We start from the raw sequence: 24,707 nt of genomic DNA, 5'->3' as shown, positions 1-24,707 counted from the left end.
TTATCACAATAAAATCAAATTATACCTGCATTTTCTAAGTATACCCATTACAGAGATATAGTTCTCAAGAAGTCTTTCCTTTTTACCTTTTTTAATGCTTCTCTTGAGTTCTGTTTATGGAAATCAAATTTTTGGTTCAGCTTTGGGCTTTTTATGAGAAATAAATGAAATTCACCTGTATCATTAAATGTCCATCTTCTTCCCTGGAAGATCATGCTCAATTTTGCTTGATAGACGCTTCTTGGCTTCAATCCAAGTTTCTTTGTCTTTTGGAATGTCAGATTCCAGGTTCTTCAATCCTTTAAAGTGCAAGTTGCTAGGTCCTGGGTAATCCTGATTGTGGCTCCTCAATATTTGAATTGTTTCTTTCTAGATGCTTTTGCAATTTTTTTCTCCTTGATCTGATAATTCTGAAATTTAACCATGATATTCCTTGGAGTTTTTATCTTGGAATCTCTTTCAGGAGGTGATTGGTGAATTTCTTTCAATGGCTATTTTACCCTCTAGTTTTAGGATATCAGGGCAGTTTTCCTTGATGATTTCCTGAAAGATGATGTCTATGCTCTTTTTTTTTTTTATCATGGTTTTCAGGAAGTCCAATAATTCTTAGATTGTCTCTCCTAGATTTATTTTCTAGGTCAGTTGTTTTTCCAATGATGTATTTTACATTTTCTTCTATTTTTTTCATTTTGGGGGTTTTGTTTGACTGATTCTTGATGTCTCATTGAGTCATTCATTTATATTTGTTCAATTCTAATTTTTATTGAATATCTTTTTCAATTAGCCTTTTTAATCTCATTTTGCATTTGGCCATTTGAATTTTTAAATGAATTGTTTTATTCAATGGATTTTTTTTTTCCATTCACAAATTCTGTTTTTTCAAGGAATTGTTTTCTTTTTCCATTTTGTCAAATCTGTTTTGTGAGGAGCTTTCTTCAGATCATTCTGTGTGTGTGTGTGTGTGTTTTTAACTCTTCTGCAATGTTCTCATTTCCTTTTCCCATTTTTTTTCTAACTCTTTTTAAGACCCTTTTTTAATTCTTCCAAGAGAGACTTGTGAGAAAAGGGGCCAGTTCATATCACCCTCAGGGGCTTCTTTTGGAGATGATTTGCTTTTCATGTCCTCAGGATTTGAGGTTTGTTTTTCTCTGTCGCCATAAAAATTATCTATGATCAGAGTTCTTTTTGCTTTTTTGCTCATTTTTTTAAAGATTGAGGTTTGCTCTTAGGGCAAAGGCGTGGAGACTGTCCCAACCTTCTTCTATAGGCAACAACGGGTCAATGCTGCTGACTTGTGGTGCTGGGTGGGTGTGGCCAGGTCCTGCAATATTCTGAGGTTCAGGGTCTCACTATTTGCCTTTTGCATTTATGTTGGCTATCTCCCACCTAATCTGCTGATCCACTGGCTTGTAACCAGGACAGAGTAATCAAGGTGTTTTGACTAAAAGCTTCCTGGTAGATTCCCTGGCTCACCATGCTATACCGCTCTGGACCTCTGCCCTGTTCCTGCACTCAGCCGCCTCTTCCTCTCCCCCCTTGCCTGATTGAAACAGACCTTTTCTGAAGTTCTTCCAAAATATTTTCTGCTAGAAATTTGTTACACTATAAATATTTGTGGGTTCTGTCTCTCCAAAACCAATTTGGAGGCTTGATCTAGTGTTGATCCAAGGAAGGATAAACTCATATAAAAGTGCATCTCCTCTCCACCATCTTGGGTCTGACTCCCCAGAAAGGGCCACTCCTAACAGACTAGGTGTCTTAAAGTAGTGCAGAGAACAAACTGCAAAATGCAACATTATATAGTGCAGAAGCTCTCCTTTCCTTCTCTCACCTTCTCTCCTATTATCTAGGGGATTCCAGGCTCATGTCTTAACCAGGGAAACAAGAATATTAATAAATAACAAACTCTTTACCCATTTTCCTAGATGCTAATTAAGACAGGCAGGAGGGAAGTGTTTGTTTATCTAAGATAATGAAACATGCAGCTTTTAGCTATAGCACAAGTTGTTATTGCAAAGTCTTAAGTCACAATTAGGGCATAGGTCAAAACCACATTCCCATGAAAGGTCTTCATTCAATTTATCCCATTTACATTTAAACACTATATATTATATATAACATAATTATTATTATATATTATATATAACATTATTATAATATATCAATTACATTGATATATTAATGCTACCATGTGAATAAGTTATTCGTATTATATCATGTTATGTTATATAACAAGACTTCTTAAACTTTTTCCCCTCTTGACTCATTTTTCCTGTTTGTCCCACCCCCCACAGGTAATTAAAGTTAAGTGACTTGTCCAGGGTCACACAGCTGGGAAGTGTTAAGTATCTGAGGCTAGATTTGAACTCAGGTCCTTCTGACTTCAGGACTAGTACTCTATCCACTGCACCACCTAGCTGCCCCTTGACTCATTTTTACCAGAGAACTTTTTTTGCAATCCCATCTCTAATATGAGCACATTCATGCATGTATAGTGCAAAGCATGCACGTTGTGTATTCAGAACCATGCAACACAGTCAAGCACTGTCAGAAACACCTCAGATTCATTGTGCATTTGATTTTTTAATTAATTTTTGGTCACTGAATTCAGAAATCTTTTAGTATTGCCAAATTTTTTGCAACCCTACATTCATATGATGTTTCAATCCACAGTTTAAGAAGCTTTGGTATATAATGTTAAATATATATATAATGTGTTTTTATATGATATTATATAATATGTAATGTATGTTGTATTATATAATAATATACAATTCAATTCAATAAACACTTATTAAGTGCCTACTATGTGTCAAGCACCATGCTAAGAGCTGGGATACAAAAAACTGTTCTTGCTTTCAAAAAGCTGGTTTTGTAAAGTTGAAACCAGGGAAATTTGCAGATGGAAAGTAGAGTTAGCTGGAAATTCAATTCTGCCCTTTGTAAAGAAAGGTATTAGGAAGAGTTTGGTATTCTACCTCCACCCTCCAATCAGAGAAGAGGAAGCTAAGGCAGGGAGCTTGAGTTAAGAAGCTTGGTGATGAGATTAAAAGTGATGAGTTTATTCTGGGAGGGACATATTAGGATATAATATATATTGACATGATGTAATATATAATTATAAATTATAATCCCATTTGTTATAACTGTACATGAAAGCTAACATGAAATAGTATGTCCTTAGGACAAAAGTTCTAGTCTATCCCTAAAAACATTGATGTTAGCTTGATTTTCTTGTTACAGTTTGAGAATTCAAATCACCAAAGCATTTGATGAACACTATAGTTTTTTTCAATGTTTTCCCAAATATTATTTGTATCACTTTTAATGCTAATAGCCAGCCTCCTAGGAAATAATGAAGCATGGTATGAAGAGTCTTGGACTGGAAATCTAAAGGGCTGAGTTTTATTTTTGGCCTGCCAGGAAAACTTCTGATTCTAAATGTTCTTAGGCTTTCTATAAATTGAAAAAAATTTTAAAGGCCATATGGTACATATGATAGATCACTGAATTTGATGTCCCAGGATCCAGGTTTCAGTCTTACATCTGCTGCTCATTAATTTTACAATATTAGGCATATTATTTAGTCTAAATTTCCTTAGGAAGTGGAATAGATCAAAAGTGTCAGAATGTAGCAGCCAAGGAGCCGCAAAACACCTGAGAGAGGCCCAAATCAGATTATAATGTAATTGGGAAATGATTACCATAATAAATAAAAGTACAGTACAACATTTGTCATTCATTCATTTTTAGTAATGACCTTCAATGATCCCATTTGCAATTTTCTTGGCAAAGATACTAGAGTGATTTGCCTCTTTGTTCTCCAGCTCATTTTACAGATAAGGAAACTGAGGCAAACAGAATTAAGTGACATGCTCAGAGTTATCTGCTAGTAAATCTCTGAAGGAGGTGAAACTTCCTGACTCCAGACCCTGTTCTCTTTCCACTTTATTACTCAGCTGCCTGTCTAGTACAACATAGATAATGCTAATTTGTGGTTTTCTAAGGCAATATGTACCTATAATGATCCCTTTTTATTGGAGTTTGACACTACTGGAATAAATGATGACCTCTGAGGTCCTTTCCAGCCTTATCTTTATGATCTTGAAATTCTGTTATTACTAAGATCCATTTCTATGTATAGAATGAACGCTTTGGCTCCAGTACCTCGGGGCCAGGTCAATTGCAACTTTCCCTCATGGGAGTTGGAATATTTTTCTTTATGGCTGCAATAACTGCAACCCCTTCTAGCTGAACTACCCTCCTGGTTAGGAGCTAGTGACTAACACTCTAATTCCACTTAATATCTTATTAGCTTTTACAGAGAGATATTTACTAAAAGATTCAGCAAGAAGAAATCAACATCAGTACTTCTGGTATAATAGAATCATGCATTAGTCCAGTCCTACATAGTGCTGGTCCTGCCAGACTCACATGGAGAGAGCAACCTCTGCCAGAACAATCAGCTTTGTTTCAGCTGTTATTAGGCTGGGTTCCCAAAGGCTGCCCCTTGCTCTTGGTATAGCAGAGCTGGATATGGGACTGCCTAGAAACCCGCCCCTGGATTCCAACTCCCAGATTCCTGTTGTTCACTCTCCCATCCCGGGTCAGAAACCTCCCACTCCCTTCACCTAGAAGGGAAGAGAACAAATGAAAAAGCCAAGTGCGAGGCTTGCTTTTCAGAGACCAACCGGCATTAAAGGAGAAGTCCCTAAGGATCTTCCCCTTACTAGCACAGGGAGCAAAGGAGAAAAGTTGAGTGGGTTTTGTAGCCAACCCAAAGAAGCAGCTAAATTGCAATGAATAGTGTGCAAGATTGGAGGGAAGACTTGAGTTCAAATGAGACCTTGCACACATACAAGTAGTGTGATCCTGAGCAAGCTTTTAATCCTGTTTGCATTAGTTTCCTCATCTGTAAAAATGAACAGGAGAAAGAAATGGCAAAGTGCTCAAATACCGTTGCCAAGAAAACCTTGACTAAGGGTCCAACATTACTGAAGCATCCCCAGCTTCCTTTAAGATTCAGCTCAAATCTCACCTTCTGCAAATGGTCTTTCTCAGTTGCCCTGATGGCGAGTGCCATCCCTCTGAGATTTATGCTGTATATAAATTTTACATGTACATTTACACTGTATATTTACACACAGTTTGAAAGGATCTGCCTCCTTCACTGAGTTCGGTTCCCAGAAATAGACTGGCTATATGTCCTCATTAGGACTATAGGAGAAGCTGTAAGAGGTGGGAGTGATTCTCCAATAGGCTGAAACTTCCCTAGTGTGCTTTCTCTAATCCTCCACTTCCAACAAAATTGCCATTTGAAAATAAATGTAGTCATCTGGTTGTAAATAGTTTCTTTGTCTGAAGAAAAATCTGTGATACACTCTTTCAAGAATGCATGCAGAATCCAGGGGAAAGTGGGTTCAAGCTTGAGAAGTTCATGTAAAAAATAATAGAGCAGAGTTCCAAATTGCTAGAAACCCTTTTCTCCCGTATATTCAGTTTCCTTTAATTGTGGCGGATCTTGGTCCAGTTTGTATTTGGTTCCTTCTGTAGATAATGTTGCCAGCTACTCTAGGAACACTATTTAAGATCCTGATAGGAAAATGAAATATCCAACATCCTCCAAACTCTTTGTAACTAGCAAGATCTCTTTAGGTCAAAACTTTTCATATTTTACTCTAAAATCTTTCGACTGATTTGTTGAGAAATATTCTTACAGTTAAAATAGCCGAGCTAAAATGGGAAAAAAAAAAGTTTAGATCATATGCTTGTGTGTGTGTGGAGACACATTCATGTATATGATAGAAAATATGAATGTGTATATAATATATACACTTTCTGCCAACACAATCTATTGCCTAATATATACATCTGTTACACATGTATTATATGTATATGTCTGTACATACACATGCTTATTGGAAGAGGTGAGGTCCATAGGTGTGGCATATTGAAAATATTTTCAGATTTTTTTTAGAATATTGCTACTTGTATTGATTTTTTTCCTCTTCTTTTCTTTTCTTTTGCCTTAAAAATTATAATTTGTTAAATAGAATGGTTCTTTGGGGAAAAAAAGAAAAGAAAGCGATATGGGGGAAAACTGATATAAATATATCAGTTGATATTTTTATCAACTTTATCAGATGATATAAATAAAAACAATAATAAATGATAATAATTGCAGGGCCATGGAACACAAATAGCTTACACACAATTACTTCTCCACTCACAGATGATGTTTTGGGGCTGAGAAAGGGCAGAACAGAAAGGAAGCAAAAATTTGGCTTCATTGCCTTCTCTACTTTTTCCTCCCGGTTGGATTCCTCTACTCCTTCCACAAGGGACAGGAATCAGGAAGGCGATGAGGTCCCAAAGTGTAAAGATCAGACATGGAGGCAGAGAGATCTTGAGATGGCTGCTTCTATTGGAATACAGAGCGCTTCAGTGTCTGGGATGTGGTGGACAGGACCAAAGGGCCACAACAAGAGCTGACTATCAGATTAAGGAAAATTGTTCTCTGAATCATGTTCTTCTTTTTAATCTTTAATATATGGAATAAAACAAGCATTTTCATAACTTAATTATAATAAATAAGATATTACATAAAACTGCAAGTCTATTATGTACAACTTTTGCTATTCCTTTTATATAAATATAAATATATGTATACATAAATATATAAATATAAAGTTAAAGATAGCATGTAATATATATCTTCAGAGTAATTTATTCATAATTTTCTTGCTTATAGCTTGAAAATATTTGAAAGAACATAAAGATGGGGAAATATAATGACATTTTTCCTGTCTTTTTCTGGAATTCTACATTAAGGTCATTTACACCAGAGGAACCAAACTCAGAACCTGCAAAGTTCTCAAATATGGCCTAAAGCAAATTAAAGTGTATTTGAGAAATGTTAATGAAAATGAAATGTAATGCAAAGGAAAACACAATACAACCTAGATAATATTAATTTGTGGCTTTCTAGTCATGTACAGCCCACAAGGATGCCTTCTGATGATCTGATGTAGATTATTATAAAAGGAATAGACAGCAAGTAGCAACATTTTCATTGTTCTTTTCCTCCCAGGAGCCTTCATAGTGTTTAAGCAAAAATAAATAAATAAATAAACAAGAAAAAGATAAGTGTAATTTGGAGGTAAAAAAAGAAAGAGAAATTTAGAATTATCTTTGTGCAAACTTAGTTTATGATAATTCAGTCATTTCAGAGACACTCCCAAATCTAACACTTTTGGGGAACATACCTCTAAAACCGTTCATGTTCCCTATTGCCTCTTCAGTCTTTATCCTGGCATTCAAGGTCTTCCATATCCTGTACGCAGTAATTTTCAAAGCTATAACTTTCTGCAGATCTAGGATTCTAGACTGTGGTCCTTGCCTCACAATATATCCCAGGCCTATTCTTTATATTAACAGGCCTTTTTCTTCTCTCCTGTTCTCCTCTTCCACTTCTAGAATTTCCCTGATTTCTTCTACAATCATCATGACCCTCTCTATGTCAGTCCTCATAGGCCATTTTCTTTACCCTGTTCTTTGGCATTTATGCAGTTTTTCGTTATAGTATTTGGGGGGGGTTGTTTGTTTTGTGGAGTTTTTTGGTAGTTATTTGGTTTTTGGTGAGGAAGATATGAATGATGTCATTAAAAAAGGTCTGATTTGGAGGCATTAAAAAAGGTCTGATGGGGGGGGTCTGAGTTCCAGCCGTACCACTAACTTGAACAATGAATATTTCTTTTTTGACCTTCAGTTTCTTCATATCCAAAATTTAGTGATTGAATTAGATGATCTTTTAGGGTTTTTTTCTGATTTCAAATCCTGTGATTTTTATCTAGGAACATTCAGTGAACTTGGTGAAGACTGTATCTTTAATAAATTTCCCTTAGTACCTACTTAGCTCAATTCCCTGTACTCAGTGGTACTTAATAAGTGTTTATTGAATTGAATTGGAACCGTAACTTTTTTTTGTATAGGTTTCATGGAATAGTTTGACATTGTTTCCTGAAGTGTTTCAAAGCCTCCCTTTATTTGAATGTTTGGAGACCTCATTCAGTCTAAGTGATATTTTGTTTTAATGTCCCAGATAGTTAAGGTCATCAGGTTTAGAGTTGAAAGGAAGGAAGGGAAAAAAAGAAAAAAGGAATGGGAGGAAAAAGGAAGAAAGGAAAAGAAAAAAAAGAAAAAAGGAATGGGAGGAAAAAGGAAGAAAGGAAAAGAAAAAAAAGAAAAGGAAGATAAATGAGGAAAGAAAAAAGGAAAGAAAGGCAGAAAGAAAAAAGGAATGGGAGGAAAAAGGAAGAAAGGAAAAGAAAAAAAAGAAAAAGGAAGAAGAAAGAAAATCAGGAAACAAGCCTTTATTAAATGCCTACTGTGTGCCAGGTACTGTGCTAAGATAAGCAACTTTACAAATGTATCAAGTCTGTTTTGCAGTTGGAGAAATTGAGGCAGACAGCTGCTAAGTGATTTGTCTAGTATTGCCTAACTAATAACTGCTTAAGGCTATATTGGCCCGTGTACTAGTGGCTCCCTCAAGAGTCTTGTTGACCTTTCATCATCATCCTTTCCTTTTAGAGACAAGGAAAACTAAAGCCTTGGTTTAGAGTTCCATGCCCGTATTAGACTACAGAGCTTCTGGCTATAGCTTTAGCACTCCGCTCTTTTCACTCCATCCCTGGTATAGGGGCAGTGCAGAGACAGAGATGGACAAGTCTCCTCTCACCCTCTCCATCACTCTGTACTTCAGCGTTGGCTCACAAGAGCCCTGAAGCTGTGCTGGGTGTATATGGTCAGTCCTGGGGGCTGTGAGGGGGATACAGAGCAGGGGTGACTTCTAGATGAGCTTTCTTTTCCCTTTGCCATTAGATCAGTGGCTCTCTGACACCTCTCTTCAACAACAGGTGTTCTGTACAGAATTTTAGGGCTCATTCAGAGATTCTAGAAGGTCTCTGGTTTGTTTATAATTTCATCAAATCTCTTGGCTGATAGACCGGACTGTGGAAAGGTAGAAGGGATTGGGATGACTCTGTATCTTGCAGACCTAATAACTCTTGATATCCATCCTTGTTCTTGGAAATTAAATTATCTTCTGGATATAATCACTGAGCACTGGACTGATCATTTCAAATAAGTTTATTTAAAGTAATAGTTTTAATAAAATTTATGATTTGGGTTCATTTCTGTCACATATCATGGGGTCACAGATTTAGAACTGAAAGGGGATTTGAGGGCTCATCAAATCCAGCTCTCTCTCCTTTTTTAATTTATTTTATACACCTGAGATCATACCTGATGAGATAGGATTTATTTGAATCCTGCCTTTTGTTTTCTTTTAGATTGAGATCCAAAACTTTTATCTACTTGGTCATGAAGCTATCTTAGTGAATTCACTTCTGTTTTTCAAGACATATTTATATTGCTAGAGTTTCATCCTTCCCTAACAAAAACCCACACTCAGTCCAAGTGATAGTGTTTTAATGTCCCAAATAGTTAAAAAAATGAATAGTTAAAATAGTTAAAAATTTTAGGGGTTGGAAGGAAGAAAGAAAGAAGAAAATGTGTTCAGAAATGCAGTACTCTTCAACATAAAATACCCCAGTAACATAAACCAAAATTGGAAACTCACAGTACCATTTCTCAGGAAAAGGGCAGACAGCTCATTCTCTTTTGTGGAGTTGTTGGCATTTAAGGGTAATTTTGTCATGTAAAGCATATCAGGTGGCCATTGGAAGAACTTGACCACAGGATCATAGATATAAGATGTTCGTAGGGCAGAGATCTAACATTCCAGGCCTGACATGCTAGATTAAAAAGAATGATATATATTTCAGAAAAACAAGATCTATTCCTTGGAAGCATATCTGCCATGTCTCTGATTTTTTATTCATAAAATAAATCATAGATCCAGGCCATTTCCTTAATTCCTGATATCAAGGCCTGGGGAAAGAAGGGATCTTCTCTAAGATCACATAGGAAATGGACATCAAGAGATGGGATTTAAATAACTGACGTCCTTGTGGGACTCCAGGAGTTGGGAAGGGACTTGAGAGGTCTGGGCTAATTCCACCTTGGCTCTTTCTCCAGCATGAGAAGCATCTCCACTGATTCTGAGCTGGGGAATTAATTATTTCCTGAGTCAGTCACACTTCCATGTCACATGTGTATTGATTTAATTCTTAGTTTTTCCTCCTACTCCAGCCAAAATCTGCCACTCTGCTCAAGTAGTTCTCATTCCTGTGCTTCCTAATTGTTCTTACCTGAGCCAAACAAAACAAGTTTAATCTTTCTTCCACGTGGACGGCCTTTCACCTGTTGATCATAGTGATAATCAAAGTGAACCAAAGTCTGGTGTGCCCAGTAATGAGCAGAGTTTGAAGAGTCATTGTGTTAATTTTGTCTCAAATACCCATTATGTGAGAAAACAGCATTAAGTCATTTGGGTTTTATCTGAATTGCCCCTTTGTTACAGATACACTGAATGAGCAATTCAATCAGTGAGCATTTATGATGGTCCTGATATATTCGAGGGATAAAAAGAGTAAGCAGTTCTGCCCTCAGAGAGCTTATATTCTGAGAGAAGCAAGAACATATATAAGGCTATGCAAAATAAAGGGGTTAAATACAAATAAATGCAAAGTAATGAAAATCAAGGAAGGAAAGACTCTAGTAGTTGAAGAAAGGCTTCACAGAGGAGATATTCCTTAAACTGTATTTTGAAGCAAGAGAGGGATTCTACAAGAAGGAAGAAATTATGAACTTCGGGGAGAGAGAGCTAATTCAGAGGCACAGAAATGAGAGGATAAGTGTCCTGTATGAAGAACAGAGAAAAGGCTTGTTTTGGATAGATATCAGAGCATAAAAAGGGAAGGGGGGGAGGGGTTAGTAGTAGATTGCTAGAGGCTTTAAAAGCTAAAGAGAGGAGTTTATTTCTTATCCTAGAGGCATAAGTAGCAGCCTTGAGCAGTAGATGAACTGTCATCTCAAGACTATTCTGGCTCAATTGAGAAAGTTCATCACAGACAATTATACAATAGATGAACTTTTTTTTGACTGTTACAATTTACAAAGGCCATCTGCTGAGAAATGGAGAGGATACCCTCTGTATGGACTGCCCATACTATTGAAATCACCAATTTTTTAAAGGACTTTAGGAATTTTTAAAGATACTGCAAAAATATCCTGCCGGTTTTAACTTGAGCAATCTAAATTATTAGGAAACATAGATAAGCAGGTATCAGGTTACCCAAGCATATCTCAATATCTCCCACTGAAATTGTTATTGTGTCTCTTTTTAAGCTCATTTTAAAAAGTAAAGTTTAGTTGCTGGTCTTTAATTTTTATTTTCTTCATTCTCTATGATTGACCATTCAATAAATGTTTACCTTAAAAAAATTCCCTGAGTGTATACCTAAATGAAATGTGCCTCCCAGGCCTGTTAGGGACATTAGAATTTAAAAAAAAAAAAAAAAAACTTTCTTGCCCCTGAACTCATTGTCTTTATTATTCCTGCTCTGACTCAAATCATTTGTCTGGTCTTTCCTTCCTGTCTTTGTATAGCGACTGCCCAGCTGTTGATCTAGGAACTAACTGTCTTTTTTAAAATTGCTTTATTTTTCAGATGTCGGACCCTGTCAGGTTCACCCAGACCAAAGAACTTTAAGAAGGTTCATTTTATCAAGAACATGAGGCAGCATGATACCAGGAACGGCAGGTACTACACACAAAAAGCCTTCACGCCAGCTTTCCTGTTTGGACAAAATAGGGGTGGTGTGGTCTGGTCTAGTCTGGGGAGGTGGCGGAGGAGGGCAGCATTTCAATTGCCAGGACTTACCAAAGTGAAACCCTCCCCTTCCAAAAAAAAAATGAGAGCCTGCCCAGCTTGTCCAAAGAAAACAAAAAGCCCCCACAAAGCCAGAAATTCTAAAAACCAATCCCTGTTAAACAAAGGGCCCAATCTGTATTAGAAACTTGGCAAATGTTTGGATCAACAACCTGCATTTTTTCCTGAGACTCAACTATTTTTGTTTTGTTTTGTTTAAAAATCCTTGTTTGAATAAAAAAACAGTAGTTAAAAATTTTTTCCACCTTCCTAACCCCCACCAAGCAAATAGCCCCTAGACAGACATCTGATCTGTATGTTGGCTTTAGTGCCTGGACCTTGAGAGGAATCCCAGCCCTTGCTACAAGATGCCTTATCCTGCCCCATTTCCAGTTCCTGGGCATGCTGAAATTTTGGGCTGTGTCATTTCTTCCAAAGCTTGTTGAGAAAAATGTTGGATGAAAATTCCTGTTATAACAAAGTTATGATAACTTGTTTTGAAGATTTAAAATCTGAGTCTTCAGTGATGAACAGACTTGATTCTCTCCTTTAATCCAAGGAGAAAGCAGGGGACTGGAAGATCTGACCTTTAAAGGTCATCTGTATCACTAAGACTTTCTGATTCCACAGTTCTTAAGAGCAGCTTCTCTTAAGCTAATCTGCAGTTTAGAGCTGGGTCTTTCTAACTGTCCCACTTGAAAGGGGGCAAGTTTGATTTCAGTTTAGAAAGCAGTTCCAGTGAGTCAGTCTGTTGCAAATAACTATTTTGTTTGATCTCTCTTTGATTTACAATAGACCATATGGTCTCCACTAACACTCTTCCCTTCAGCATAAAAAAAATATATAAATAGCCAAAAAGTCTTTTAGTCAGATTCACAGAATGATTAAACCCTAGAAATGCTGTCATTCGATGTTATAAAATATAGCATATAATAAAAAGTTGGGTTCTGGCTTTGTAGCACTAAAGATTACAGTTCTTTTAAGACATTTTCTCAGAATTCACACTTGAACCTATTCATAGAAAAATAGTATGATTTTGCAGGTATTGCTATGGTTTTACATTAACAAAATATAACCCTCCTTTTCGATTATTTTTATAACCTTTTCAGTCACATTTTATTTCTAGTCTGAACATTTCATATGACAAGCATAACAGTTTTAACTTTTTAAAGTGTGTGAAACTGATATCTATGGTTCAGATTTCTTTGGGTTTTGTTGAGTTGATTTTTGTTTTTCCTCCAGGAAGATTGGGAATCATAGGATTCTTTTTTTTAAAAAAATTATTGTTTTTTAGCTAGAAGGTCATCTTAAGTCATTACCCTCATATGGAGTGAAGACAAATTGAGTTCTATACAGGTGGATTAATCCAAGATCAACAGAGTTAGAGTTAGAATTCAGGCTTTCTGATTACCCATCTTATAACACTTTTTCCAGTTAACCCCACTGCTTCATTCCAATATATTCATTCTCTATTATTATCATTATTATTATTGCTGAGGTAATTAGGATTAAGTGACATGTGCAGGATCACACAGCTAGTCAGTGTTAAGTATCTGAGGCTGGATTTGAATTCAGGGCCTCTGTGCTATCTACTGCACCATTTAGCTGTTCCCTCTGTTCCTTTAAAGTTAGTGATTTTTTTGTTTGTTTGTTTTCATTCCTTCTGTAGAGAATCTTAGTTATTGAATCAAAGCCTTCCATATGTAGTTTGAAAAACTGTTGCCCAAATTTTGTTTGAATTTGCATGTCTGTCAAGTAAAACCTGTTAAACTATAAAACATACATATGAGCTACAAAAATACTGAAACCTTTTTTAGAAAATAAATTTCATCAAAAAGATGATTTTTGAAGCTGTTATCCAGACTGCCAGTGTTCCCAGACACTGTTTGGCAGCAGGAACATGCAGTGTAGTCTCCATCTTGCTGTCTGGTCAGATATTCTGATGGATGGAACATTAGCAAAGCAGGTGTAAAGGCCAGGAACAAACACCAATGGCTTAGGAGCTACATGAACAAGTATGAAACCAGCAATTTACTCAGCAGCTTCCAAGGGGAAATAAAATGAACTGCTAAATTTGTTTTGGAGGTAATTGGATTTAAATGACTTGTCCAGGGTCACACAGCTGAAACCAGATTTGGACTTGGGTCCTCCTCATTACAAGAAACTTAATTTTTCTAGAGATGTAAGAAGTTTGTACTTTTTAGTCCACTGGGAGTGATTGCACTGACCTAAAGGGAAGGGGATGGTTCTGTGTATCTCCCCAAGTTGCTAACACATACAATCTTGTCTACTGCTTAAAGGACAAGATGGAAAACCTGATGCCTTCTTTTCAGATTCTTACAGAATCATAACATCTTGGATTCAGGACTTCAAAGATCTGACCCATACCTCCTATAATTTCTAGATTATACATCTAAGTAGAGAGAGCATTGAGCCTGGAATCAAGAAGAACTGAGTTTGAATGTGGTTTCAGACACTGTGTAATTCTGGGAACGTTACCTTAAAACTGCCTCAGTTTCCTCATCTTTAAAATGGCTATAATATCATCTACCTCCCAAGGTTGTTTTTAGAATTAAATAAAACACCATTTGCAAGGTACTCTGCAAACCTTCCAAGGGGAACTAAAATGAACTGCTAATTTATCTAGAGATCTAAGTAAGTAATTTATCTAGAAAGCTGTGTAAGTATTACATCATATTAAAATTCACTCATCTCACCTCTGCTTGAAGACTTCCAATAATCACAGAATCTAATCATACCTGCTGAGAACACCCAACCCAGTTTGGACCAGTTCTAATTGTTATGAAGTTTCTCCCTTATTAAATAGAGTGCAGTGTTCTTAGGATAAAATAAATAATCAGTGGAATAAACTGGAGAGAAGATAATTCTGAGGAATTTATGATGGATGTTTAATAAATATTGATTGATTTATTAATTGATCAAAAAGGATAAAAATGTAGAAAAACTGACATAATAATGAAATAATGAAGAAAATGTAAGTTTCATGAGGGAAGGAACTTTCTCTGATCTAAATATATCTTAGACTGCCAACCACTGGCTTATGGAAGCTGAGGACTGGGTTCAAAACCTACCTTTGCAGCATTCTACCTGTATGTTGGACTTGATGGCCTCTGAGGTCCCTTTCAGCTCTACCTCAATACCTGAGAATGCTCTCCACATAATAGATACTTAATAAATGTTTGTTGGATCCAATTGAATTGAATTTTCTGCCATAATCCTAGTAGTTCTGTTGAGACTCAGTCCCAGGCATTCCCGGGCCAGCTCAAACCTTGGTTCTGACAGAATCTCGATGCTTTAATGAGTTTCAATATCTAGACAAGGCTGAAAATCATCTCAGGGTATGTGAAAAACAAAAAAAACCTCACAGATTGGTTCTGAAAGTTATTATAAATAACCTTCAAGAAATCATAGAGAACAGAAGCTGTGGCAGAAAAAAAAGTAGAGATAGATTAGTCCTGTCCCAATCAATATTCAGGAAGTTGGGATAAACATACAGACTGGTACTTTATGTTGATACTTTGCAGAATAGATTCCTAAGTAGACTTCATATAAATTTTGGAAAGAACACAGTCACTTAGAGCTTAGAGAGTGCTATTAAGAATAAAACAAGGGGCATCTGGGGTACAGTAGATAGAGTTCTGGCCCTGGAGTCAGGTCCTGCATTTAAATCAGCTTCAAACACTTGATAGACATGTTAGCTAGATAATCCTGAGCAAGTCACTTAACCCTAATTGCCTCATTAAAAAAAGAATAAAATTTGTAAAAACCAACCTAGTAAAATAATTATCAGCTAACATGTTTGATAGCTCTTTAAAGTATACAAAGGTCTTATCATCCCATTTGCTCTTCACAACAATCATGCGTGAGATAAATGAAATAATAGCAATGACAGTAACAACAATAATAATAGTCTTAATAGCTTACTTTCACAAAGTCCTTCAAATTCAGAAAATCCTGTATATACATTTACTCATTTGATACAACAATGCTGGAAGAGAATTGCTATTATTGTCCTTATTTTAGTAATAGAGGAAAAATGTTAGTAAGTATGAGGAAAAGGAGGTTCAGAAAGGTAAGTGATTTCCCCAGTGTCACACAGCTGTTGATTATCCTGAATTTTCTCTGTATGTATTTTGTTTGCATGTGATTTTTTTTTAACATGCTTTCTCCCCCATTAGACTGTGAGGTTCTTAAGTTTGGAGACTGGTTTTTTTGTTCTTGGGAATTTTTTGATTTGGGTTTTAGTTTTGGATATTTTTTTTTTTGCCTTTCTTTGTATCCTTAGGGTTGCAAAGGGCATGTCATACAGTAAGTGCTTAATATGTGCTTGTTGACTTGACTGATGTCTGGTGAGACTATCTCTGACTCCAAGGTGAGCACTCCATCCTCCGTGCAACATTCCTGTATAAGAGGAAATCATTCAAAATTAGACTAGAAAAGTAAATGAGAAGAAGAATGTGGTTGACTTTGAATTCATATTTTATCCTATAAGCAATAGAGGAGTCCCTTTAAATTGTTGAGTAAGAGTTGTTCTAGTCATATTGAGCCAACCCAAAGAAGAAGGGGGGAAATAAGATAGGCTAAGGAACAGCACTCTGTGGAGAAAGGTAGTCAATAATTTGCAAAATACAAAATACCTATTCTCCAAGCAAGTCTTTGATATTCTGGGGAAAAGCTCTGGTCATCCTACCTTATTAATCTACTCAAAAATGAAAATGCTATTATTTGTACTACCTATCTCACAGAGCTCTTAGAGAATATATATTTCTATTTTGTAGATTATTGCTCTATCTTTTATCTAAATTAGAACTACTATTGATAGCAGGTCTAATCAGAAAGATCTAGGATTTAAGTTGACTATAAGCTCAATATGAGTCACTGGTTTAAAGAATCTATTTAAAAGCTGACATACACCCTTAGGCTGTACATACACTCTTAGGCTGCATTAATAGAAACAAGATGTCCAAATCGCAAGAAGTATTTGGTCTCTTACACGATACATTGTGTAAGGTGTAAGTCAGAACATCTGGAGAATGACGTTAGATCGAGGTACTTTTTTTTAAGAGATACTGATAAATTAGAGTGGGTACAAAGGAAGGCAGTCAGTGAATCAATTTACTAAAAAGTGTCCAAGCAAAGACTGGATGACTACCTGACTTGAAACATGGTGCTGACTTTTCCAATACTATGTCTTTATTTCTCTATCTCTAATTACTCCTGTCTCTATCAGTCACTATCTACAGCTATATCTATATCTGTTACTTTTGTTTAGTCATTTTTCAGTTATGTCTGACTCTTTGTGATCCAATTTGGATTTTTTTTTCTTTTTTCATTTTCTCTCTCTTTTTTTTTTTTTTTTTTTTTGGCCCACCTAATAAATGTTAAAATATCTGAGGTTGGAATTCAAATTTAATCACTGCTCTAATCCACTGTACTACCTAGCTAGTCCTAGTTGGAATATTTTTTGGCAAAGATACTGGAGTGGTTTGCCATTTCCTTCTCCAGCTCATTTGACAAATGAGGAAACTGTAGTAAATGAGGGTAAAGGAACTTGCACAGAATCACACAGTTAGTGAGTTTCTGAAGGTAGATTTGAATTCAGGAAGAGAAATCTTCCTGATTCCAAGCCCAGTGCTCTATCTACCAACTGTCCTTGTGAACATAGTAGGCACTTAAAAATATTTTATTCTATGTTGTTTTAGAAGCAATTTATACACTGGAAAGGAGTTTGGACTTTGTAATTTTTTAAAGTTGCTTTCAAATTTATGATTATATAATTCTATGATTCTATATGCCAGGCACGGATTTACTACTTTTCATGGAATTAGGTAAAAATAAAGTATACTTAACACTAAACTAATACAAAAACATTAATTTTTAATGATTAACATAGTTTTCTAGAATTTTTTTTCACTTTGATAATCAATTTGAAGTTCAGGAGAGATGGGAAGTAAAGAAAATATTTTTATCCACAAAAATAAATTTGAAAGATACTTATGAAAGTCTCTTTTGATTAAACAACTGTGTTTTGATTAATCCAGTTGGATTTAGGTTAAAAAAAAACATTCTAGCTAATACAAATAAGCAAACATTGCAAGAATTTTTAAAATTTTTAATTTGTGGTTATATGCATACTCTTTAATAATCTAGTCTTTCCTTTATTTTTGACCTAGAAAAACAATACCTAATTTCTGGCTTTGGAAAGGAGGAAGAGAAAATGAGATTATATTCTGAAACCCAGAAGATTCTTTCATTTTCTTTTGCATTTCCACAACTAGAGGCCAAAATGTGTTAAATAGAACATTGAAGATGTACAAGTTTTATTTCCTTTTTTCCATTATCATCTAATCCTTTAGCCTTTACTTTGTTTCACATTTGAATTCATCCTTTTCTAAATTTCAACATTTAGATTGGTCGTTTTTATATTTTAAAAAAATTGAGGTTTCTTTGGCTTCTCTTTCACTGATTCAGTTCCTCTACAGTACATACATACAGGTCTAAAGTATCTGTTGAGAGACTTCTCAAGAACAGAGAATTTGTTGTATTATGTTTTTTCTTTAGCAGAAAGAATTGGACTCCTAATCTCATCCCTGATACCTAATTTTATATATAGAAATATAGAAGATATTTAGAATTTTCTTCCAATTAAACTATTGCAGAAACTTTTTAAATTTGCCGTGCCAGAAAAGGTTTTTTTGTTATGTTTCTTTTTGCTTGTTTTTTGAAAACACAATCATGTGTTTTAACAAAAAGAAAAATGAACTAGAAGTCCTAAGATATTGGTTCTAGTTCAAGCATAATTTATTGGATGAGTGGACTTTAGGTTAAGTCTCTGAGCTAGGTTTTCCTTATTTACAAAATGAAAGACTTGTATTAAAAGATCTACCCTTCCTATTCATTCTGTCATTCTCTGTATTCCTTATCTTCCCATTGGATATTTAGGAAATCACATCTTGTCATCAGACCTAAATTGTCATGTTTGTCAGCTTTAATGCCTTTGTGATTTAATTTCATTTAATGCCACAGGGTGTATATGAATGAAGAAGATGAGATCTATAGTCAGGCGACTTGGGTTCAAATCCCAGTTCTGATACTTAATGGGGGGAGGGGGGTTTGACCTTGGGAAAGTCACTTACTTAACAGAGTTTTTTAATGTAGAAAAAACAAGTATAGTCATACGTTAGCTGATTCACAAAATTGTCAGAAAAGTATTATATCAATGTGAATTGGCAGTATTAACACCAATATAGGTGTGTTTTGCCTTCAGAAAATCAAATATATAATCATCTAACTTTCTAATCACATGTGGTAAGGAATCATTATTTGTATTATGGAAGACTTGACTACTATTCTTCCATTTGATAAAAAAAGGTTGTCCTGGGCAAAGAAAGATTGAAAAACTTGAAACAATCATAACAGTTAAAATAATAGCTATTATCATTTGAAGGTCAATCAGAAATGAAGATAATAAATTATATGCATACCATAAACATTTAATAAATTCTATCTCTAGAATGAATTTATTTAGTCTTTATGTAAGTCATTGGAAAATATAATATGAGGCAGGTGAATAGAGCACCAGTCCTGAAGTCAGGAAGACCTGAGTTCAAATCTGGCCTCAAATACTTAACACTTCCTAGCTGTGTGACCCTGGGCAAGTCACCTAACCCAAATGCCTCATAAAAAAGGAAAATATGTGATTTATGAAAACTTAATAGCTTTTCAGAAATGTACCTATAATATAAAGTAAGATAGCTTTCATAATTAGGAAAATATTTTATGAACATATTCATGGCCTAGGTTTTTATGATTGCAGCAGATTTATATGTGGCTGGGAAAAGCCCTGGTAAAAATTGTCCCCTCCACAGGAAATCCAGGGTTTTCCAAGTCTCTCCAACTTGTGCGATGTGATAAATGAAACAGGTTGAATTGGAGCATGAATATCCTTCCAATAGGTTCCACGCCAACCACATAGGAATATTCACAGCCAATAATATCAATCATTTCCAAAATAAGTACTATATACAAGTATTACATGCCAGGTACTCTGCTAAACACTGAGGACATAACAAGATACAGCTTAGCATAGTGTTTGTACTTAGTAGGCTCTTAATAATAAATGCTTATTGACTTGCCTTATCTGGAGAAGCAATAGTACTTCTGAGGGGATGCAATGAAGTCCAGATTTGCAACAAGGTTTTGCAACATGATGCCGGACCTGGATTTGCCCCTTTCAGCAAACTGTGCTCCCACTAAAATGGACTCCTGTCAACTCCATCATCGTTCCTCATTCTCTCCCACCTTCTTCCCTTGCTCATACTGTTCCAGGTGCTTTTCTCTGGCCATTGAATTCCTCCTTATCTTTAAAAGCCCAGCTTCTATGCAATGTCCATCTTGGATTAAACATCACACTGTGTTTGCCCCTTCTCTAGCAACTGTGCTGTGATATTTTATGATATTGTGTTAGCTATGTTTATCCCTTATTATTCCTTTAAGTCCAACAAAATCATGGACTCTAACTTTTTAAAAACTTTGTCTTATTTTCAATCCATGGAACAAAATAAGCATTTATATAACACGGTATCATAAAAAAGATAATTGTGCATGAAACTGCAAATCTGTCATGTACAACTTGCTATTCCTTCCAAAGATGCACCAGTTATCATGTAGATTTCCTTTTTTTTTCTTTCCTCCTCCCCCAGCCTAGAGATGGCTACCATCAGACATAAATAGACATATATGTCTGCATATATATGTATATATATACATATATATATTTTACATACATATGTAAAATTATTCTATACATACTTCTATTTATCAATTCTTTCTCCAAATGCAGACTGCATCTTTCTTTGTGTCCTTTATTTTTAATTTGTATATTTATAATAGTCCAAATGATTTGATCTTTCATTATTGTTTTTAAAACATCGTTGTTACCATATAAAATGTTCTCTTGATGCTTTCTTTGCACTTCATCATTATTTAAACTTTTCATTATCCATTATTTAAACTATTTTAGACTTGTTTCAATACCTCAGAAATTCCTGCACAATTTAAATGCTGAATAAATTCTTATTGATTAATTAATGAACAGCCAAGGTTTGAGCTTGATCTTGTACAGAAAACTGCCATTGTCCTATTGAATCATCTATTTTCAGTACTTTTATTGTCCTATGAACTAAAGACTTTTCTTCTCAGTCTTTCCAATACCTCTAGATTCATGAACCATTTGCCTTTCAAAGTACTGGAATTGGAGAGCCCTCATTCCACAGTCAAGGCACACTCTCATGGCTGTTTCAGTTAATATTATTTTCACAAAGTGGGAATGAGAGAGAAGCCATCTGCTTCATGTTTGCTCTGCTTAGTGTTTAATAAGGTGAAGTCACACCTGTCCAAAGTTGTTCTAGGTGCCTCTCTAAGGTGTGGACTTTTAGAACTGTCACTCCATTCAAATCAGACAGAAAAGGATATTTTAAAAGTGAACGTAATTGTCTCTAACCCATTACAATTCCCTTGGGTCAGCTTGCTAGAAGCATCTTAAAAGGTTTTGAGATAACCCTGGTTGGAGCTTTAGAGAAAGGGAACAGAGCTTTCCTGTGAAGTGCAATCGGAGTGTGAAAATAAAGCCTTGAAAAAAGGAAGGACAGGGAGGGGATCTTTTCACCTGCATTTTTCATGTTAGATGTTGTATAGCTGCTGCTGCTGCTGCTGCTGCTGTTGCACATGCCCCCCTGGTATAAAATGACTCCATTTTCCTTTCTATACAATCAGATTTTTTTACTTTCATTATTTCATTTCATTATCATATATATTTTATATTTATATTTTATATATATTTTTTATATTTATATATGACACTTAAGAGCATTTACACTTTATTTTTTATTTTTCTTAAAGTTTTTTAATTTTGAAAAGCTATACATGGATAATTTTTCAACATCAATCCTTGCAAAACCTTGTGTTCCAATTTCCCCTCCCCTTCCTCCCCCTTTCCTAGATAGCAAGTAATCTAATACATGTTAAATATGGTAAGCTATATGTTAAATCCAATATATGCATTCATACTTATATAATTATCTTGTTAGCATTTTCAGTTTAATACAATGTTTATTAAACATATTTATCATTTTTTTTTACTTTTAAAATTTTTATTATGTGTTTGTTTATTCAAGGCTAGGTCTTTTTATCTCTCCCCCAGCTTACAGCTCCTCTCCCACTACTGATTAACACAGGAGCTTTGTTCTGCTCCATTTCTAACTTGGGCTGGTTTGCCTCTTCTTCAGCAGCCCCAATATAGGGGCTCACCCACTCCTCCTCCCCATAGCCCTGCTGCCTCGGAGAACTCCCAGGCTCACACAATCCATCAGCCTTTGCTTCCCTGTCAATTGCAGGGACTACAGGGATGTACCATCACACCTGGCTTCTGGCTGGCTAATTAAAAAGAAACTTTGATTACATTAAGATCTTGCTCCCGGTTTCATCTGTAACAATCTATCAAACTAACTTGGTTTTTTAAATGTGTTAGAAGAAATTGTACATTTCAAAGAAAAATGTAGCCGCTAGAAAGTGGTACCCAGTCAGAAAATGACACTGAATGATTTACTAATGGGGGATAGGATTGCTGATTGCCATAGTTTTCAGCTCCCTTCCACACTTTCTACTGCCATGAGGCATTTCAGAATTTTGGTAAGAAAAAGGACTCTTTCTCCATCCTATAAATGAGCCAGAGGCTCATCAAGAAAGCATTTTCTTCAAGGTTATTTATAGGGTTATAGCCAATTCTCTGCAAAGCCTTAGTACCAAGGGGCAGTAAGAGAAGAGATAAATGAAATCCAAGGATAATTCCCAAATTTCATTTAAGTTCCCAGATATGATCTCATCTCCAAGGATTCTTTAAGCAGTTGCTAAGGAGTGCTGTTGATTGCTTGGAGTCTCCGGTATCTTTCCTTTCTATTCTAGTGGGGTCGGGGAATAGGGAGGGGGAAAGGGAGGCTCAAGAAGGATTAAGAAGCAAAGAAGTGATGTGAAACAAACCCAGGGAGAAAAATAATCTGAAAAATTACTTTCAACATTCACTTTTGCAAAACTTTGAGTTCCACATTTTTCTCCCTCCCTCAGCCCACCCCATTATACATGTATAATGCAATATATGTTAAATTTGAACAGTTCTTCTAAAACATATTTCCATATTTATCATGGTGCACAAGAAAAATCAGATCAAAAGGTTAAAAAATGAGAGGAAAAAACAAGCAAATCACCACCACCAACAACAACAACAATAAAAAGATGAAAATGTTATCCTTTGATCCATAGCATAATTCTCTTTCTGGATGTGGATTGCATTTTCCATCCCAAGTCTATTTCAATTGGCCTGAATCACTTCATTGCTGAAGGGAGCCAAATCCAACCCAACTGATCATTATATAATTTTGCTGCCACTGTGTACAATGTTCTCTTGTTTTCTGCTCATTTCACTCAGCATCAGTTTATGTAAGTCCTTCCAGGCTTTTCTGAAATCAGCCTGCTTGTCATTTCTTATAGAACAATAATATTTCATTACCTTTGTATATCAAAACTTATTCAGCCATTCTTCAACTGATGGGCATCCACTCAATTTTCAGTTCCTTGCCACTATAAAAAGAGCTGCGATAAATATTTTTACACATGTGGGTTCTTTTCCATTTTTTATGATCTCTTTGGGATATAGACAGTAGAGAGCCACTGCTGGATCAAAGGATGTGCAGTTTTTATAGTCCTTTGGTCATAATTCAAATTGCTCTCCAGATTATTAACCCTAAATCTGTGGTCCCATCTGCAATGGGAACATGGACAGCAATGTCTCCCAGTTAATTTTGTTTCTTATAGAAGAGTTCCAATTTTTTTGTTGGACAAGCAAAATAGCTAAAAAAAAAAAGTTTTAGGAGCCAATATGATGTATTATCATAAAAAAGTAGAATCTTAGATCTAGAAGAAAACTTATAGATCATCAGATCCAGCCTTCTCTGAGGCTTCTTTTAGGTCACCTGCCTAAAGATTATAGAATTCAGAAAAACTTAAATGGATGTTTTTCAGTAATAGGCTGAAAAATTATGTGAAAAGTATATTAGATTTATTTGAGAAAATATCTACTTCTGTCCACTTAAATTAAAAAGCAGGAAATGGCTCCAATGTCTGAACATGCTGAGAATATCTGCCTCAGTTTCCCTCAGTAGATTCCATCTTCCTCTTCCCTTTTTCTCTATTCTCTTGGCATTTTTTTTCTGGTTTTATCCTAAACATCGACTTTCCCTTCTTTTCCCTTTTTCTCAGCCACAATCAGTTTATTCTTCTTAGGAGTATTATAGAATCAAGAATCAGATGAGGTAATCTTCTATCATCTCAAGAAACTGAGGCACAGACGAGTGAAGTACCTTGCCAGGGGAGCCTAGGAGCCAAATCCAGGTTGAGAAGTGCAGTTGGGAAAGGAATGAAACTAGTCTAAACTTCAGCTTCAATTTGGCTACTGCTCTAAATCACATGTATGAGCTGAATTGAACCAAGCTGAACAAGGGCAAGATACTTCACTCCTTTGTGCTTCAGATTCTTGAGGCAGTAGGAGTAAATTACCTCTAAATCTTCATCTGGTTCTTGATCCTATGAATCTCCTGAGAAAGATTAAATGATTACTAGTGACTGAGAAAATGGAAAAGGAGAAAAAGTTATTATTTAGTATTAACCCAAAAAATAAGAGGATAGAGAAAAAAGGGGAAGGAAGATGGAATCTAATGAGGAAACTGAGGCAGACATTGTCAGCATGGTTCAGACATTGGTTTAATTTCCTACTTTCTAATTGCAAAGCATTTTCAAATAT

General features: G+C 35.5%; 1 protein-coding gene across 1 annotated transcript in view; it reads left to right on the top strand.

The window, feature by feature from the left end:
• Positions 1-24,707, top strand: part of CABLES1 (Cdk5 and Abl enzyme substrate 1) — a 150,446-nt gene that overhangs the window by 61,581 nt on the left and 64,158 nt on the right. The window contains exon 3 of the mRNA XM_051970341.1: positions 11,633-11,725. Within this exon, the coding sequence (XP_051826301.1) occupies positions 11,633-11,725 (93 nt within the window). The remainder of the gene's footprint in view (positions 1-11,632; positions 11,726-24,707) is intronic.

This window comes from Antechinus flavipes, chromosome 1, assembly GCF_016432865.1.
Source record: "Antechinus flavipes isolate AdamAnt ecotype Samford, QLD, Australia chromosome 1, AdamAnt_v2, whole genome shotgun sequence".
In the NCBI taxonomy this organism is placed as follows: Eukaryota; Metazoa; Chordata; class Mammalia; order Dasyuromorphia; family Dasyuridae; genus Antechinus; species Antechinus flavipes.
Note: the sequence above shows the minus strand (reverse complement) of the source record. Positions and strands in the feature narration are given on the sequence as shown.